General features: G+C 44.2%; 2 protein-coding genes across 7 annotated transcripts; one reads left to right on the forward strand and one right to left on the reverse strand.

Annotated features, from left to right (window-relative positions):
• Nucleotides 1-766: 766 nt before the first annotated feature.
• On the reverse strand, nucleotides 767-8,056 carry COA5 (cytochrome c oxidase assembly factor 5). The gene is made up of 3 exons (XM_066621983.1): nucleotides 7,893-8,056; nucleotides 3,386-3,469; nucleotides 767-1,052 (listed from the first exon to the last, which is right to left on the reverse strand). The coding sequence occupies exons 1-3, from the start codon at nucleotides 7,992-7,994 to the stop codon at nucleotides 1,011-1,013; spliced, it is 228 nt and encodes a 75-aa protein (XP_066478080.1). The 5' UTR covers nucleotides 7,995-8,056; the 3' UTR covers nucleotides 767-1,010.
• Nucleotides 8,057-8,155: 99 nt separating this feature from the next.
• Nucleotides 8,156-17,411, forward strand: UNC50 (unc-50 inner nuclear membrane RNA binding protein). Of its 6 annotated transcripts, none has more exons than XM_066621976.1 (6): nucleotides 8,156-8,306; nucleotides 12,531-12,814; nucleotides 13,697-13,817; nucleotides 14,589-14,728; nucleotides 14,810-14,911; nucleotides 16,946-17,411. In XM_066621976.1, exons 2-6 carry the CDS (start codon nucleotides 12,535-12,537, stop codon nucleotides 17,176-17,178), a joined length of 876 nt encoding a protein of 291 aa, XP_066478073.1. In that variant the 5' UTR covers nucleotides 8,156-8,306; nucleotides 12,531-12,534; the 3' UTR covers nucleotides 17,179-17,411. The 6 variants fall into 6 exon arrangements, with proteins under 6 accessions (XP_066478073.1, XP_066478078.1, XP_066478079.1 ...); XM_066621981.1 differs by having other exon boundaries at nucleotides 12,535-12,814; XM_066621982.1 differs by having other exon boundaries at nucleotides 8,159-8,306; nucleotides 16,962-17,166.
• The last annotated feature ends 233 nt before the right edge of the window (nucleotides 17,412-17,644 follow it).

The following is a 17,644-nucleotide window of genomic DNA, read 5'->3' on the forward strand; positions in this document are numbered from 1 at the left end:
GATTATTGTACAGCTCTGAAGGGAAAGTTTTAGAAGTTATGCTGAACTGCGAGTGAACAATAATTGTGTGGAAAACATTTTCTTCACTTTGCACTAATCAAAGTTTTCAACTGAACCCCAAACTAGTAAGGACCAATATTGAAATATGGGAAGAGGCACATTCAGGAAACACATTGTCAGTGTCCAATGTGATCCTGTAGTACTAAGTTGGATTTGGATCCAGAAGATGAGGATTTGAATTTCACATGTATAATGTGTGGTCTTTCGTAAGGCACCCAGTTTTTGTGCTCCAGATAGCGACCTGTTTCAGAAGTAGAACATAAGTGAATTTATGTTGTGAAATTATGAAGTATTAATAAAGTGGTCCTCAAAGAATGTCATGGAACACAAGGAATGAATGTCACCATTTCACTATTGAGCAATAACCACTTACTGGCCACTAGTGTGGTTGAAGAGAATTACTTGCTCCAGCCCTAGTTGCAAACAATAGTTAGTGCCCCTGGATAAAGAAGTGGCATCATCTTCTGCTTAGCCAGTTAAATTGAGCTGGCGTTAGCATTACAACTGTATGGAATTGACACACTTGGATATCCCTTCCTGGATCGGAGTACCCATTTTTCAGGTGCACAGGCCTGAAATCCTGCATCACTACAGGATACTTTTAAGCAACTCAGAAAGACCAATACAATAATACTGTGTGACTTCAGAGAGAGGGGAAAAAAATAGCCAACCTTATGAAGTAATTCAGGTGAAAGGGATACTATAGTACTATGGAGAAAAAAATATTTTATTTAAAATAATGACCAACACTCATTGCCAGAGTTGATTTTCATTATAGTTTTCATTATAGTTTTCCAACAACTTCAGTCACTCAATGCTTAAAGGCAAATAAATTCCATGGAAGTGAAGATCTAAGGAAATGCAGAAAACAATCTCTCTGTTTCAGTGCTATGATGCTGAGGTGCCAATGTATCCAAGAGCATTCATGCTTACACCTTCTTAACAAGAACTCAGTAACCCTTTCTTCCTCTGAATCTTGCTCTGGGGTCCAACTTTGAAAAAAGGAACAAAAAAAATAAATAAATTAGTACAGCATTCTAATACTACAACTATCAATGTTTACACTCTGTTAAGGCCTTACAAAAATTCATGAGATCACAATAAACTATGAGATTTGGAATGTGATTCTGATTACATTTCTTGAAGAAAACCCAAAGCCTTAACAAAAAGATATTTAGAATATCATTGTTCCTAAGTGTAATACTTTTAAAACTACGTATATTCAAATAGAAACTAAGAATAGAAATAAAATCTGAACTTAAACTTAGGGAGCAATCCTAACCCCTTATGTCAGTGGTTTCCAGCACTGGCATAGGGGTGCCAATGGAACATGCAATGCATCCTGCAGTTGGGTGTCACTCACAGAGGCCTCCTCAAAGTAAGAGAATGTTTGTTCCCTTACCTCAGAGCTGCATTGCCCTTATGCATATGCCCTTATGCATATGCAGTGCATTGCTGGAAAGCACTGACATAAGGGGTTAGGATTGCACCCTTAAACATTTATCTATATTTTCTATTTAAATTTTCCTTTGGGAAAATATCTCCTCAACCTGTTCATGCAGAATGCTACTGAAATCATGACAGTTTGATATTTAGCACCATGGAGGCCAGGAAAAAAAATCTATGAGTTCCACAGAATGCTATCAATAAAGGAGACAGTAATCAAACTGAGTACAACAAATTATCTGCACAAGTGTTGTTAATACAACACTGCTGAAACAGAATGTATTAATATCTCTATATGATTAGAAGGTAACAAAAGTACACAGCCATACATGGCTTGACATAGACAAAACATAGTTTTCTGACAATCTAGGAAATTCTATGAGCATGCAATAATTTCCATTTTCAATAATTCATCTTCTTTGGAATTTCTTCTTAAAAGTCTATACCAGGGGTTTTCAAACCGGGGCGTTGCAACGCCCTAGCCTGAGGGCCCTGGCCTCTGCCCCCTTAAGGGGCGGGGGCAGTGAGGAGGCAGGGAGGAGGCAGAGACGCAATCCCCAGGAACACGTCGCTCAGGGGACTGCAGGGGTTTGGCAGTACTCTGTTTTCACTTTCTAAGCTTCAGGGAGCCCTGCAGACAGTCGCGCAGGACTCCCTGCACCCCCGGGAGGTTGCAGGAGGCTCTGGTGAGTACAGCCAAGCCCCTGCAGCCCCCTGAGTGACGCGATCCTGGGGATCACATTGCTGCCTTCTCCCTGCCCCCGCAAAGACTCAGAGTGGCCCAAACTCTCCCTGAGAGTTTGAAAACCACTGGTCTTTACTATAAACCACAAAAACACAATTTTAACCCAAAGTACCATAAGTGGTCAGGCTATATTATCAGCCAGAGATTAATAATGTAAATGATTACTGGAATTAAGGACATTAAGGGCAGAAGGTCTGGTTTAGAGCAGGGGTGCCCAAACCCCGGCCCTGGGGCCACTTACGGCCCTCGAGGCCTCTCAACGCGGCCCTCAGGGAGCCCCCAGTCTCCAATGAGCCTCTGGCCCTCTGGAGATTTGTTGGAGTCTGCACTGACCCAATGCAACTGCTCTCACCATGAGGGTGACAGTTTGACCTTTCGCGTGAGTTGTGAGATGAGGGCTTCCTCCACTGCTTGTTGTTTCACGTCCGTGGTGCAGTAGCGGCAGCAAAGGAAAGGCCAGCCTTTCTTTGTGCAAGGCCTTTTATAGGCCTTGAGCTATTTCAAGACCTTCATTCATTCATTCATTCATACAAGTTCATCTTTAAAATATTCGTTTATGTAAACCTATGTAAATTTTTTCAAATTTGAAATGTAAATTAATTCTTTTTTTTTCCCTGGCACAGTGTCAGAGAGATGATGTAGCCCTCCTGCTAAAATCTTTGGACACCCCTGGTCTAGAGGGTTGAGCCTCCGTTTGCCTGAAGATAACATCCGAAGGTTGCCAGTTTGAGGTCACTGGCACTGTGAATGGCGAGACCTTGAAGCAGCTGACAAGCCCAGCCAAGTTATTCCACCTGCTCTTGGAGAGATGAAGGAGCTGCTTGTCAGCCTGTGTGGGAGGGATCTGGAGGCCAGAAAGTCATAACAGACCATAAAAAATCCATCTGAAATGTTGCTGTTCTTGAAAGATAGAACCTTTCTTCAATTGTAAAAATTCCTACGGGGATTTAGAACAGCCTGCCCACGTAAACCGCCTTGAATTAAAGTCTGAGGAGAAATCTGACGACCAAGAAAGGCGGTATATAAATGCCTGTATTATTATTTGGTTAATGTTAGTTGGTTAATTATTTGGTTAATTACTCATTTCAGGGGGCTTTCAGGCTGCTGTAAGTAGCTTAGGATCTGCCTACTCACCATTGATCTTTTGCATTCAAAAAATGTAACCTGCAAACTTCTGCAATGTCCTTCCTTCAAGCATTGTTTGGGGCTTTTTCCTTCCTGCCACAAGAAAGACACCAAAGTAAGTACCCAGCATATTTATTCAATGGTCAAGAAAATGTTAGTATGATTTTGTCAGACAGCATCAGTGTACATTTGTTACTACGGTCTCTATATACTTTCATGACCTAATTGTAGATTAGCTACTATAAATTCCGAGCAAACAGACAGCACACAACTTTTTCCCTGGTAGTAAAGAATTATAATAAGACTTATTATAACTGCCCATATAAAATAACTGGCTCTTACTTACACAGGTCAGAAATACTGTTCAAAAGATTTATTCAACTGGATTTTTGTTCTGCACCATCAGTGCATGTGATGATCTTCTTGCAGCACTGCTGCAAGAGGGAAATAAGTGAACTTGCATTGCTAGTTTATTTAAAACATTTTTATCATTTTTTCCCCTTCCCAATCAGGAGGCACTCAAGAAGGTTAATAATATCATAAAAGTATCCTGAAACATAATAGAACTCAAGTATAACAATAAAACTGCCAGAAACAAAACACCACCACCTAACCACCAACAATAACTGAATCTCATCACTCCCTAGTACCAGACCTTTCACAGCCTCATTCTATGCAAAGTTTCTCTACAATAAGTTCTACTGAGTTTAATAGAACTTACCCTCCACCCTCATTAAGGGCCTGATCCTATCCAACTTTCCAGTACCAGTGCTGCTGCAATGCAGCCCTGAGGTAAGGGAACAAATGTCCCTATACCTTGAGGAGGCCTCTGAGACTGCCTCCCATCCCAGGATGCTGTGCACGCCCCATTGGCACAACTGCACTGGCACTAGAAAATTGGATAGGATTTGGCCCTAAGTATGCAGTAAGGATAATAATAATAATAATAACTTTATTTTTACCCCGCCTTTCTCCCCGAAGGGACTCAAGGCGGCTCACAACAGATTAAAAACATAATTTAAAAACAAATAAAACATATTAACACATCATAAAAAACAGCAGTCAGAATAAAAAATAGGTAAAAAGAGCATAGAGCAGCAGCAAGTCATAAAAGGATACGCTAGGTGTGGAACAAATAGGCTTCAGAACAGGTAGAATGACTTTAGATTTTGTCTCATCTAATCCATAAGTATGTGTTGGAGCCAAGATCCAAATTATATGTCACATTTTTTGGACCCGAGGGGTGCTTTTGATGAGGTAGCCAGATCAAGGCTCTGGGACAAATTGTGTGATTCAGGCATAGAGAAGAGACTATTGTTTCTTATTAGGATTTCAGCATTAGGCCTAAACCACATGTGCGGAAATCCAAGCGGTAATGGACATTTCCCACAGAACGAGGGCCCAATCCCATCCAACTTTCCAGCACCAGTTCAGTTGCAATGCAGCCCCGAGGTAAGGGAACAAACATTCCTTCATCTTGAGGCCTCTGCGACTGCCTCCCCACCACAGGATGCAGTGCACACCCCACTGGCACAGCTGCACCGGCACTGGAAAATTGGATGGGATTGGACCCTAAGTACACTTTATTGCACTCAAAGCCGCACCCTTTATTGCACCCTCCCCCGCAATTGCCTCACAGTGCAGTCCTACGCATGTCTACTCAGAAGCAAGTTCCACTGTGTTCAGCGGGGCTCAGAGCAGTGTTATCAGTGGTACGGGTACCACCAGCGGTACTTGAGTGGTTTCTGGTGGTGCTAGTGGACATCTGCTGCCCTGCAGGGAGATCCTGCCCAGTTTCCCAGCACTGGTGCAGCCAGGCCAACCGCATGCGCTGCACCCTGCAGTGGAAGGCCAGTGACAGAGACCCTCTCCAGGTAAGGGGAGGCTTTTCCCCTTCCTCAGGGCTCCCCCCGCACTGGGAAGCTGGGCAGGATTGGGCCCCTCCTCCCAGGACTGCAGCCTGAGCGACGCTGAGTGCACACTTTCCTGGGAGCAGAACCCACTGAGCCCAGTAGGGCTTACTCCTGAGTAGACACGCATAAGAACATAAGAACATAAGAACAGCCCCACTGGATCAGGCCATAGGCCCATCTAGTCCAGCTTCCTGTATCTCACAGCGGTCCACCAAATGCCCCAGGGAGCACACCAGATAACAAGAGACCTCATCCTGGTGCCCTCCCCTACATCTGGCATTCTGACTTAACCCATTCCTAAAATCAGGAGGTTGCGCATACACATCATGGCTTGTACCCCATAATGGATTTTTCCTCCAGAAACTCGTCCAATCCCCTTTTAAAGGCGTCTAGGCTAGACGCCAGCACCACATCCTGTGGCAAGGAGTTCCACAGACCGACCACGCGCTAAGTAAAGAAATATTTTCTTTTGTCTGTCCTAACCCGCCCAACACTCAATTTTAGTAGATGTCCCCTGGTTCTGGTATTATGTGAGAGTGTAAAGAGCATCTCCCTATCCACTCTGTCCATCCCCTGCATAATTTTGTATGTCTCAATCATGTCCCCCCTCAAGCGTCTCTTTTCTAGGCTGAAGAGGCCCAAACGCCGTAGCCTTTCCTCATAAGGAAGGTGCCCCAGCCCCGTAATCATCTTAGTTGCTCTCTTTTGCACCTTTTCCATTTCCACTATGTCTTTTTTGAGATGCGGTGACCAGAACTGGACACAATACTCCAGGTGTGGCCTTACCATCGATTTGTACAATGAAGGTTGCCAATAATACACATTATAATACTAGCCGTTTTGTTCTCAATACCCTTCCTAATGATCCCAAGCATAGAATTGGCCTTCTTCACTGCCGCCGCACATTGGGTCGACACTTTCATCGACCTGTCCACCACCACCCCAAGATCTCTCTCCTGATCTGTCACAGACAGCTCAGAACCCATCAACCTATATCTAAAGTTTTGATTTTTTGCCCCAATGTGCATGACTTTACACTTACTGACATTGAAGCGCATCTGCCATTTTGCTGCCCATTCTGCCAGACTGGAGAGATCCTTCTGGAGCTCCTCACAATCACTTCTGGTCTTTACCACTCGGAAAAGTTTGGTGTCGTCTGCAAACTTAGCCACTTCACTGCTCAACCCTGTCTCCAGGTCATTTATGAAGAGGTTGAAAAGCACCGGTCCCAGGACAGATCCTTGGGGCACACCGCTTTTCACCTCTCTCCATTGTGAAAATTGCCCATTGACACCCACTCTCTGCTTCCTGGCCTCCAACCAGTTCTCAATCCACAAGAGGACCTGTCCTTTAATTCCCTGACTGTGGAGTTTTTTCAGTAGCCTTTGGTGAGGGACCGTGTCAAACGCCTACTGAAAGTCCAGATATATAATGTCCACGGGTTCTCCCGCATCCACATGCCTGTTGACCTTTTCAAAGAATTCTATAAGGTTTGTGAGGCAAGACTTACCCTTACAGAAGCCATGCTGACTCTCCCTCAGCAAGGCCTGTTCGTCTATGTGTTTTGAGATCCTATCTTTGATGAGGCATTCCACCATCTTACCCGGTATGGATGTTAGGCTGACCGGCCTATAGTTTCCCGGGTCCCCCCTCTTTCCCTTTTTAAAAATAGGCGTGACATTTGCTATCCTCCAATCTTCTGGCACCGTGGCCGTTTTGAGGGACAAGTTGCATACCTTAGTCAAGAGATCTGCAACTTCATTCTTCAATTCCTTAATAACCCTTGGGTGGATGCCATCAGGGCCCGGTGACTTATTGATCTTTAATTTATCAATGAGGTCTGAAACATCTTCTCTTTTAACCTCTATCTGACTTAACTCCTCGGTTAGGAGGGGCCGTTCGGGCAGCGGTATCTGCCCGAGGTCTTCTGCCGTGAAGACAGATGCAAAGAACTCATTTAATTTCTCTGCCATCTCTAAGTCTCCTTTTATCTCCCCTTTCCCTCCCTCACCATCCAGAGGGCCAACCGCTTCTCTGGCGGGTTTTCTGCTTCTAACATATTTGAAGAAGCTTTTATTATTCCCCTTAATGTTGCCGGCCATGCGTTCCTCATAGTCTCTCTTGGCCTCCCATATCACCTTCTTACATTTCTTTTGCCACAGTTTATGTTCCTTTTTATTCTCCTCATTAGGGCAAGACTTCCATTTACGGAAGGAAGCTTCCTTGCCCTTCACAGCCTCTCTAACTTGGCTGGTTAGCCATGCGGCACCCTCCTGGATTTAGTGGAACCCTTCTTTCTTTGCGGTATACACCTCTGCTGGGCCTCTATTACTGTTGTTTTAAGCAGCCTCCATGCACTCTGGAGAGACTGGACTCTTTTTACCCTCCCTTTCAACCTCCTTCCAATCAGCCTCCTCATTTGAGGGAAGTCCGCCCGTCGGAAGTCAAGGGTTTTTGTGAGAGATTTGCCTGGTATTCTTCCCCCAACGTGCACGTCAAAACGGATCGCAGCATGATCACTGTTCCCCAATGGCTCAGTAACGTTTACATCTCTAACCAGGTCCTGCGTACCGCACGCCTGGGCCTTCAGGCGCCTCCACTACCTTGACGACGCAGGGGCACTCCAGCAGGCAGCACCTCAGGTCCTCGCGCACCCCGCTGCAGGCGCGCCCGTCTTCCGCCTTCTCTTCATAGTACTTGGGCATCACGGCCTCCGCTTCCACCCCCTGCCGTTGCTAGGCTACCACCCGACCAGCGACGACGACGACGCCCCCCCTCCCTTCCGCGTTGGAGGCGGCCGCCATCTCGGTTGACCTCTCACCTGCTCCAACCGTCATCACCAGCGCGCGCTCGGGAGCTTCCCAGCATGCACCGCGGCCGACTCCACTCGGCAGGGGGTCGGTGAGCTGCCTGCTGGCCTCTGGCGTATATCACATGCGCCTCCTGGGCTCGTGCCGGAAGTGCCCGGGAAGAGCTGCTCAGCTGTTGTGAGGTGGCAGTGTCGGCGCGCGCGCCTCGTACGTGCATTATCTCTCTCTCTCTCTCTCCTCCCCCCCGCGGTACAGGGGAGGGAGCTGCGAGCTGCCACTGCGCGTGCCTCGAACGCGCAGCCAGAACGTTCAGCGCGTTCGGGTTCTAGAACGCGGAAGGGCCGGTGGAGCCGGCCGCGCCTCAGCGCACCTGCACAGGTGTGGCCTGGGAGTGCCCAGGTTGTCCCAGCCCTTCCAGAAGGCGCCTGCGGAACCTCCTGCTGCGGCTCTGCTCCCCACCAGGTGCTCCAAGGCGGGCTCTGCGGAGGTGATGGGACTGTCTTCTGCGTGATGCTCTGGAGGGACTGCAGCTCGGGGGAGGGGCCTTGTTGAAGCCACTTCTGCCCGGGTGGGCGCGTCTGATCCCTGTTGCGCCTACGCGGCGTTGGGCAGAAACTTGGCTTCGCCTTTTGGGGAGGCGTGCCTAGGGAAGGGCCTGTTCCTGAGACAGTGCCTGTGTGCAGCCTCGGACTCCAGGCAGCCACCCTGCACTGCTTTCTTCCTGGCTGTTGTTGTGACTTCTGGGTCCTTCTGTGGCAGTGAAGGTTGGGGGCCTTGCACAGGCCTCCTCCCAAGCCTTGAGGGCTTCTGCTGCCCATGCTCTTCCAGCAGCACTAATCCTAAATGCCAGCTCATCCAGGACCTCTTTCACCAGGCAGGCAGTGTGGAGAAGAGCTCCAGGGTCCCCACCCAGGAGCTGGCGTGCTAGGTTTTTGTTCGCCTGAGGTTGTTTGTAGAGCCACTACCTGGTCTGGGAACCCTCAGTGGATTAAAAAAACAGCAGATACCAAATCTGTGGAAAAATAGCTTGAAAGACCCACTTCCAGGTTTTTTGCTCCCCCGCTGTTGCCCCAGAATGCCTTAGTATAGTCACCATAAAGCTTTCAGCCACTCGATGGGGTGACTTATGGAATTAAATTGTAATTACAGTCATGTGTTGCTGAATGATGGATGCAGACTGGCACCCCCATCATCAAGCGAGGCTTGACATTATGCAAAGCTTCTGAAAGGTGAGGCGAGCCAAGCCTTTTCTGAGCCTCTGCAAGGTTCAAAATGCCCATTTCAGGTGATAAGACACAACTTCCAGTTTCTCAGGAAACCAGGGAACGCTCTGGTTCTCCAGAAAACCCTCCAGAGGCAAGGCAAGCACAGCTCCCCTCAGTAATGTAGGCTTGGTAAACAGGGACCAGCGGTGGCCATTGCATATGCAGGCTGTCACTGGCCGGAACATCATTAAGCAACATTCACCTGTATTTAACATTGTGAAGGTAGGAAACTGGATTTTGGTGCTTTTTTCCCCCTTGTTTCGAGGCACTTAAAGGTGGACCTCTGTATCATTGCACTAGAGAATAAGTGGGTGCACCTTCCTCCAACAAATTCTAGATTTCATGGCAGACCTGGAAGAAACATGAACAAGCATTCTTGTGCTTGAATTTAGGTAATCTAGGTTTGATGTCTAATCTAGGATTGATGAGTAGATCCTACCTGGTCACTTCATTCCACCCCTTTACCCTAGACAGACAGGCTTGGCTGCTGAATTGAAAGGTGCATCCCAATCTCAGTAGGAATGTTAGGTGCTCCAGGCATGAAGACTGACTCATATTCACATCAGCGCATGGCTGTATGACAATGACACTTAACAAAAAACAAACTTCGCTGAAGGAGCCTGTTCCAGCAGCTTTTAGGCTCCTGAAACCTGTACAAAAGCTTCAGCAGGAGGAGCAACCAGATGAGTTAGGGTTTGTTAGGCATGTCAAAAAATAAGGGAGCAAATAGGGCGTTCATCACAGGAACCTACACCCTCTAGGTGGGATTAAGATTCCAGCCTTAACCTTCTCCCTGACATGCTTAGGTAAAGGAAACTGCAGGAATGGAGAAGTGTACATATACTTGCAGTCCAGATACAGCTTTTCTTAACTTTAGGGACATAAAAATTCAAAGACAAAGCGAAGGAGTTGGGGCTTTAAAATATACAGTAACCATATAAACAATAAATGACAGCTGCTTATACAGGTTTTTTTATGAGAACCAGTGTGGTGCCCTGGATAGAGTGTTGGGTCTTGGGAACCTGGATTCAAGTCACCAAACAATCTTGAAGCTCACATGGCAAGATAGATCCAATGTACATAATACACAGAATCAGGTAGTTGAAATTCTGTACTGTTCTAATTCATACAGAATGGGAGTCATATTTTGAATTCTTCCTCATGCAAAAACAATCCTTTTATGTAGTAAATTGGCAAATTGGGGAGAAGTCTGCACTCTTGGAGGAAGACCTTTCCCTCCAAGAGTGCAGACTTCTCCCCAATTTGCCAAGGTCTTGGAGGAAGACCTTTCCTCCAAGAGTATGTTTTTTCTGCATTCTGAAACCTTACATCTGCTGTCTGAAGTGGAACTGACCAGAATTCTGCCATGTCTGCTTATCACCTCACTCTGTGTGGCACATAAATGATTAAAATCTACATGGAGTGTTATAAACTAGGGTTATATATACCTATTTTAGCACACTTTGTGAAAGCATATGTTGCTAAAACTACAGCTATGCACACCATAAATTTAGTTGTCATGCTAAATTTGTTTGTGGTCATTGAAGCTGAGGATTTCTTGAGTCTAATCTCCAAGCAGAAGAGTGAGAGTGAAATACAGCAGCACAATACTCAATTCTCATTGGCTACAAAGACCTTCATCTGGCTATTTCTCTACAGCATTGAGGTTTAGAAACTAAATAATAGAAATATAAAAAATTGGTGGTGACCACTGGTGGTGACCACCAGACCACTGGTGATGCATGCAGGCATATGCTGCTGCTGTTTTTATTTTGTGTTTTTTGTATTGACGTTTTATCTAATTACTTCTTATTGTGCATGTTTCATTGTAAACTGCTTTGAGCACCCTGTATTTTAGGGTAAAAGACAGGATATAAATCTTATAAATAAACAAAACTGGACACTGAATTGCTGCTGCTGCTGCTGCTGCTACAAGTTCAGTACAGTACTTTATCATAGAGCAGCTGCATAAACTAAGCAAACATACCATAGTTCTGCCAGCAAGTCCAGGATTCTAGGGTATCTTAAAATATATTTACATGAATGTGCAGTTGATGCTAATGGTATATCTTCCAGGGAATTTTACGGTTGCAGGCCTAGTTGGAAGTAAGTGACAGTAACCTTGCAAATAATTTATTCAGTTCTCTCTTCTTCTGCTGTCCTGCTGTCTTTCCCTATCCATTATCATGCTGCTGAGAGTAGTCTCCTCCTATTCCCAAAGGGTTGTTTGCCTCTTTTTAGCTAGAAGACGATAGAGGCAAGCCCTGTGTAAAATGAGCTCAGTGCTAAGTCTTTGCTTGTGGAGCTCAGGTCTTCTCTCTCTTTTAAGTTTTAAAAAGCAGCCCTTTGAGAAAAGGAAGGGAAAACATGGATGTGATTGCATACGTAGGATAGCTCTAACAACAAAGAAGTGTAGATGTTGAATATCATTCATATGCTTATTTGCATTCATTAGAAAATTTTTTTGAAGTGGTCTCTTAACATCACTAGACAATGCACTAGACAATGCACTAGACCAGGGGTGCTCACACTTTTTTGGCTCGAGAGCTACTTTGAAACCCAGCAAGGCCCAGAGATCTACCAGAGTTTTTTTTACAATGTTTGCGCCATCATAACATATAACATTTATGTGTACAATGTATGTTGGTTTACCTTGAGCCCCACTGAGTATAACAGGACTTACTCCTGAGTAGACATGCCTAGGATTAGGCTGTGAGGCTGCAATCCTAGCCACACTTACCTGGGAGTAAGCCCCATTGAGTACAATGGGCCTTACTCCCGGCGTTTCCTCCCAGAGGCACCTGAAGGGGGAGTCGGCACTCTGCGATCTACTCATTTTGCCTCGCGATCTACCGGTAGATCGCGATCTACCTATTGAGCACCCCTGCACTAGACAATTGCATTGATTTCAGGCAGGATTTCAGAAGTGGAGTCAAGTGACATGCAGGTTCAGTTCTCCATGTGCTTGCAAGGATGTGAGCTCCATGAGTAGACATGTCCAGGATTTGACTGTAAGGGACCTCAACTTGAAGTCTTTCCTGGCTAGTTTCTGCACAAGAGTTAATGGTGGATGAGCCTTGTGTGCTTAAATATTATAACCTGTAGCTATAAAGTTGTTTTTTTAAAGCTTATTTAAAAAATAATAATTCTGTTTTTTTTTCTTTAGCAAGATGTTGCCTACCACATCAATTAATTCCCAAAATCAGGGCAATGGAACTTTGAACTCTAGGGATGCTGCAAGGCACACAGCTGGGGCAAAGCGCTACAAATACTTGAGAAGACTCCTCCATTTCCGGCAGATGGACTTTGATTTTGCTTTGTGGCAGATGTTATATCTATTCACTTCACCGCAAAGGGTTTATAGGAACTTTCACTACAGAAAACAAACAAAAGACCAGTGGGCAAGAGATGACCCTGCTTTCCTCGTGTTGCTCAGTATCTGGCTGTGTGGTGGGTGTCTGAAAAATTCCTGAAAGAACAATACTTTAAAGAACAATAGAGTATTGAGGCACACAATGACCAGAATTGGACTTGCCTTCCTGCCAAAAACCAAGAATTATTCTGAATAGCGTTTTCTATCTAAAGCATCCGATCCCTATTTGATGAAATCAAGCTTAATATACATTATTTCATATTTGATGAAATGGAACCATGACCTGGGAACAAACTATACATAGCAACACCTGTCAGTTTCATGCTGCTAGAACTTGTCAGGAATGTGAAACATTTGTTCTAAATTAAAGAGGGGCCTCTAATGTCTTACAGCAGTGGTTCTTAAACTCGGAGGGAGTTTTACTCCCTCAGTAAGTCTTTGTGGGGGAGGGCCTAGGGCAGCTATGCGATTCCCCAGGATTGCATTGCTAAGGGGGTGCTTTTGACTTACTTTATGAAAGTAGGGCTGCAGGAGATGTGGGGAGCCCTGCGCAGTACTCCCCTAGGCTCAGAACGTTCAGAAACAGCAGGAGCAAAGTACCTCCTGCAAAACGGAAGTGCTTTGCGTCCACTTTTTCTGAATGTTCCAAACCTCAAGGAGCACTGTGCAGGGCTCCCTGCACCTCCTGCAGCTTGCTGCATAAGTAAGTCAAAAGTAGCCCCCTCGCCCCCCCCATACAGACATGATCCTGGGGATTGCTTCCTACCTCTCCCCTTCCCCTACCCCTTAAAGGAATAGGGGAACCTTTGCATGAACTGGTGGTTGTGACCCACCAGTTTGAGAACTACTGTCTTACAGAAAGAACTTGGGAGGGAAATGTGTATTGTTTGAAATGAAGATTGATTTTGTATGCCAAAAAATTAATTGCATGCCTCTGCTATTTCTTGTCTCTCTTTCAGTATCCACCATAGGATTTGCCTTTGTTTTGGGCCTGGGATTTTTTGAAGCTATTAAGCTTTTGCTTTGGGTTGTGTTTATAGATTGTGTAGGTGTTGGCCTTCTGATTGCAACTTTAATGTGGTAAGTTTCTTTAGAACAAACTGAATAGAAACCTGGCAGGACCCTTTGAAGTTTACAGTATATAACATAATAGTTCTAGAAAGTCAGTATTTTCCTGTAGCCCTAAATATGCATGCTTAGAAAACCTCCACTGAAATTAATGTTTACTTGTTAATACAGTAAATGTATTTTGAGATTAGTAGATAGGCAGTGTTGCTCCTAGAATTGGCTGAAGAATGTGGAGAAGAAAATTTTAAAGTGATTGACATGTACTATGAAAATGCCAGGTACTATCAGATACCTGCTCAAATATCAGAATTGGCTTTCGGAAATAGCCATAAAAATGGCAACTGCTCCTAACAGCATTCTTTTACTGTTTGTCATTAACTAGAAAGTATATCTGTGCATTAGAGGGAACATCCTATGACAGTAGGATGCTAAAGAGAACGCCCAAGCTTTTTTTTACATAGAGTGATCCACATTACCCCACAGATAAAGAAAACTTTCCCTTTGTCCTGATGCTACAAGAAGGATATTATATTTTACCAAAATGTTATGCGTTTTGTTTTCCTATTAGCTTGCTTCTAGGGAATAGAAGTACTTTACACATTCTCAGTAATCCTTAAGGAGACCTAGGGCTTCTGTTCAAAATATTTAATATGTTTCCCTTCATACGGACACTGCAAAACCCTTAATAGAATTTATGTGTAACTTTACTGGAAAGAAGCATATGACAACTGTGAGGTTTTGCACCCTGATCACCTGTGGGTTTTGATTTTTGTTTCCAATAAGGTTCATCTCAAATAAGTATTTGGTAAAGCATCAAAGCAGAGACTATGATGTGGAGTGGGGATATGCCTTTGACGTTCATTTGAATGCTTTCTATCCACTTCTTGTCATCTTGCATTTCATACAGCTCTTTTTCATTAATTGTAAGTAAACCTTCCCTATCCTGATTTCAGCATGTTTGCTTTAGTGCTGTCTGGCACAACTGAAGTAATTATCTCTTGCAGATGTGATTATATCAAATTCATTTATTGGTTACTTCGTTGGAAATACTTTGTGGCTGATTGCAATCGGTTATTACATCTATGTGACATTTCTAGGATACAGTGGTAAGTAATGAAAGTCTTTACTGCCTAATCAAAAGTAATAAGAACTTTTTGCCTCCCCAGAACTCTTCCTTGTCAATTCTTTGTGCTGCGATTTCAGTATTATTATCTGAAGCATCAGTAAACTTTGGAAAGTGAAGAGTCTAATACCAAGTATAGAGAAGGCATTATCCCTTGTAATGCTCAGAAAGATGTTACATAATGGTTTTGGCTGAGACATTTGGGTGCCTTCATCACCATGTTTGATAGCATTATGCATGCTACTACTAGAATGTGGAGATAATAAAAAATGCATATTGTAACCTAAACCATTTCTCAAACTTTGAGGGCGCTTTACTTCCTCAGTAAGTGTTTGCAGGGGAGGGGCTGGGGGTGCTTTGCACTTACCTTGTAAGTAGGTAGGGCTGCAGGAGGTGGAGGGAGCCCTGTGTAGCCCTCTGCAGTGTTCCCCAAGGCTTGGAATCTTCAGTAAAAGAAGGTGCAAAGCACCTCCTGCAAAAGGGAAGTGCTCTGTGCCTGCTTTTACTGAAGATTCCAGGCCTTGGGAGCACTGCAAAGGGCTATGCAAGGCTCACTCCACATTCTGCAGTCTCCAGTAAAATGTGGAGACTTACTTACAAGTAAGTGCAAAGCACCCCCCCTTGCCCCCCCTAGCGATGTGATCCTAGGGATCATGTCACTGCTTTTCCCCTTTCCCCGCCCCTTAAAAGGATGGGGAAGCATTACACAAACTAGTGGGTTATGACCCACCACTTTGAGAACCACTGTCCTAAACTATTTATGCATTGACTTGAGATGAGTGTGTGCACCATTTAAACTTACTATGAAGTGGGCAGAATAAGCAGGGGTCAGAATGACCCAGTAAATCCTCTATATATTACAGCTATTGTTTGAGCCTTTAAATGCAATTAAGAGCGTCCATAGGTCACATTGCATCTTGTTAATTTTATGTGGCCCTTCCTTCAAACAGCTTAGAACAATGTGGATAGTTAGTTCCCTCTCCCCTTTATCTGACAATCTTATAGAGTAGGTTAGAGTAAGAGAATGGACCCAGTCACCTGATTACCTTCATGGCTGAACAGGTGAAGCTGGGTCTGCCTAGAAAAGACAGTCACAAATTAGTAGACTGTGTGGCACCTGTATCTGTAACATTTCTTACAGTGTAAGAGCCATGCTTTCTTCTCAGCCAGTGTATGTGCAACAAGGATTCATGTGCAATTGCAAATCTACAGTGTATTCAGGAAGTCAGATCTGTCTGGTTCTTACATGCTAGAACATTGTTGCATAGCTGTATACATCTGGCTTACACTATGCGAAATGGTCCCTATTTTCCACTTTGCTAGAAGCAGCTGAATGGAATTGTGCATGGGAAAGTGAAGGCAAATCAAAAGGTGCAAATAAAAGTCAGCACAAGGAATGGTTTGTTGAAATGTTACTTGGATTTGAGGATTGGCACTTCCTTAACCTAGGAAGAGGCCTGTATAGAATCTTATCTACGCTGTCTGAATGGTGGCCTGCTTTAGATCTATATTTGTGCAGTAAGTAGGACAAGAGCTTTTAGAAAAAGTGTACTTAAAGAGCTAGTACAGTTTCTGCAGGTAGTTAGATCAGAGCTAATACAAAAGAGACTTGGATACCCATCAGTTCAGGGTAAGCTATGGAATCTTGCTGTTCAGGCACCTCTGTTTTAAAAGCGGTTTTGAAATATATTGCAGGGGAAGGATAGCAACTGCTACTCAAGAAACAAGCCCCAAAGCTCTTTTAGGTACATATAACTAGTTATACTGGGACTTTTGGGGGGGGGGGAATAAGCCAGTATTGCTCCACTTAATTGGCCCTAGTGTAGGAAGATTCTAGAACCTAATTTCTCTGCTGGTGCTGAAGAAATGTGTGTATATATAAAGATTAATAGTTTTGCTTGTATGCTGCAGCAGCAAATACCGATTGTTCTTAGTGGTGTAGATGATTGACTACTCTTCAGCCTTCTTGTTTAGCCATCAGTACAAATACATACTGCCTTGAATTCTGGTCTTGAAGCTCTTACCTCTTTCAGCATTGCCTTTCTTGAAGAACACAGTCATCCTTCTGTATCCCTTTGCACTTCTCATCCTGCTTTATGTGGTTTCACTAGCAATGGGATGGAACTTCACAGAAGCACTGTGTCACTTTTACAAGTTCAGAGTGAAATAAACTGGACTCAAAGAGATGGATTGCTTGTTCTGGCCTCCTGTACTCATGTCAACGTAGATGAGATTAAGTTTATTTTGTAAGTTTCTGTAAATAACTTTCTTCACTGTAGATCAGTGTGTATAAAGTACTTATGTTTTTAAAGAAATGTATTTACTACTGCAGCCTTCTAGTCATTCTGTTCTGCTACAGTCTGTTGCTAATGGATAAAACTGTACATTTGTGTAATAAAGATTTTTAATGACACTTTTTAAAATTGTGTCACTTTGAATAATAAGCTGTATATATGATCTGTACACAGCTTATCCAATGAGCATACAGCTTTCCTCTGCCGCTTGTTGAACCACTAACTGCCACAGTAAACTAACTCTGCTGTTATCTTTTCCTAACACCTTGGGGGTGAGTGGAGCCTTAATAAAGTAAGCAGCAGCTGGAAGAAAAGCATACATAACAGTAAGGAAGCAGGGAACAGAGTGTGAGGGGAAATCCTGTAATGGGTAGAACAGGCCTCAAGATTTTAAAAGGCTAAGTGAGCATATTGAAGTTGCA

The sequence above is a fragment of the Tiliqua scincoides genome, chromosome 3, assembly GCF_035046505.1.
Source record: "Tiliqua scincoides isolate rTilSci1 chromosome 3, rTilSci1.hap2, whole genome shotgun sequence".
Classification (NCBI taxonomy): Eukaryota; Metazoa; Chordata; class Lepidosauria; order Squamata; family Scincidae; genus Tiliqua; species Tiliqua scincoides.

What these genes read in the sequence shown, in the direction of transcription:
- COA5 (XM_066621983.1), bottom strand. Translation starts at nt 7,994, where the DNA reads ATGCCCAAGTACTATGAAGAGAAGGCGGAAGACGGGCGCGCCTGCAGC. An exon ending in AGTGCCCCTGCGTCGTCAAG is followed by an intron (nt 3,470 to 7,892) that starts GTAGTGGAGGCG and finishes TTCTTGTGGCAG; the next exon opens with GAAGGAAAAAGCCCCAAACA. An exon ending in TTGAATGCAAAAGATCAATG is followed by an intron (nt 1,053 to 3,385) that starts GTGAGTAGGCAG and finishes CTTTTTTCAAAG; the next exon opens with TTGGACCCCAGAGCAAGATT.
- UNC50 (XM_066621976.1), top strand. Translation starts at nt 12,535, where the DNA reads ATGTTGCCTACCACATCAATTAATTCCCAAAATCAGGGCAATGGAACT. An exon ending in GCTCAGTATCTGGCTGTGTG is followed by an intron (nt 12,815 to 13,696) that starts GTGGGTGTCTGA and finishes TCTCTCTTTCAG; the next exon opens with TATCCACCATAGGATTTGCC. An exon ending in GACATTTCTAGGATACAGTG is followed by an intron (nt 14,912 to 16,945) that starts GTAAGTAATGAA and finishes CTGGTCTTGAAG; the next exon opens with CTCTTACCTCTTTCAGCATT.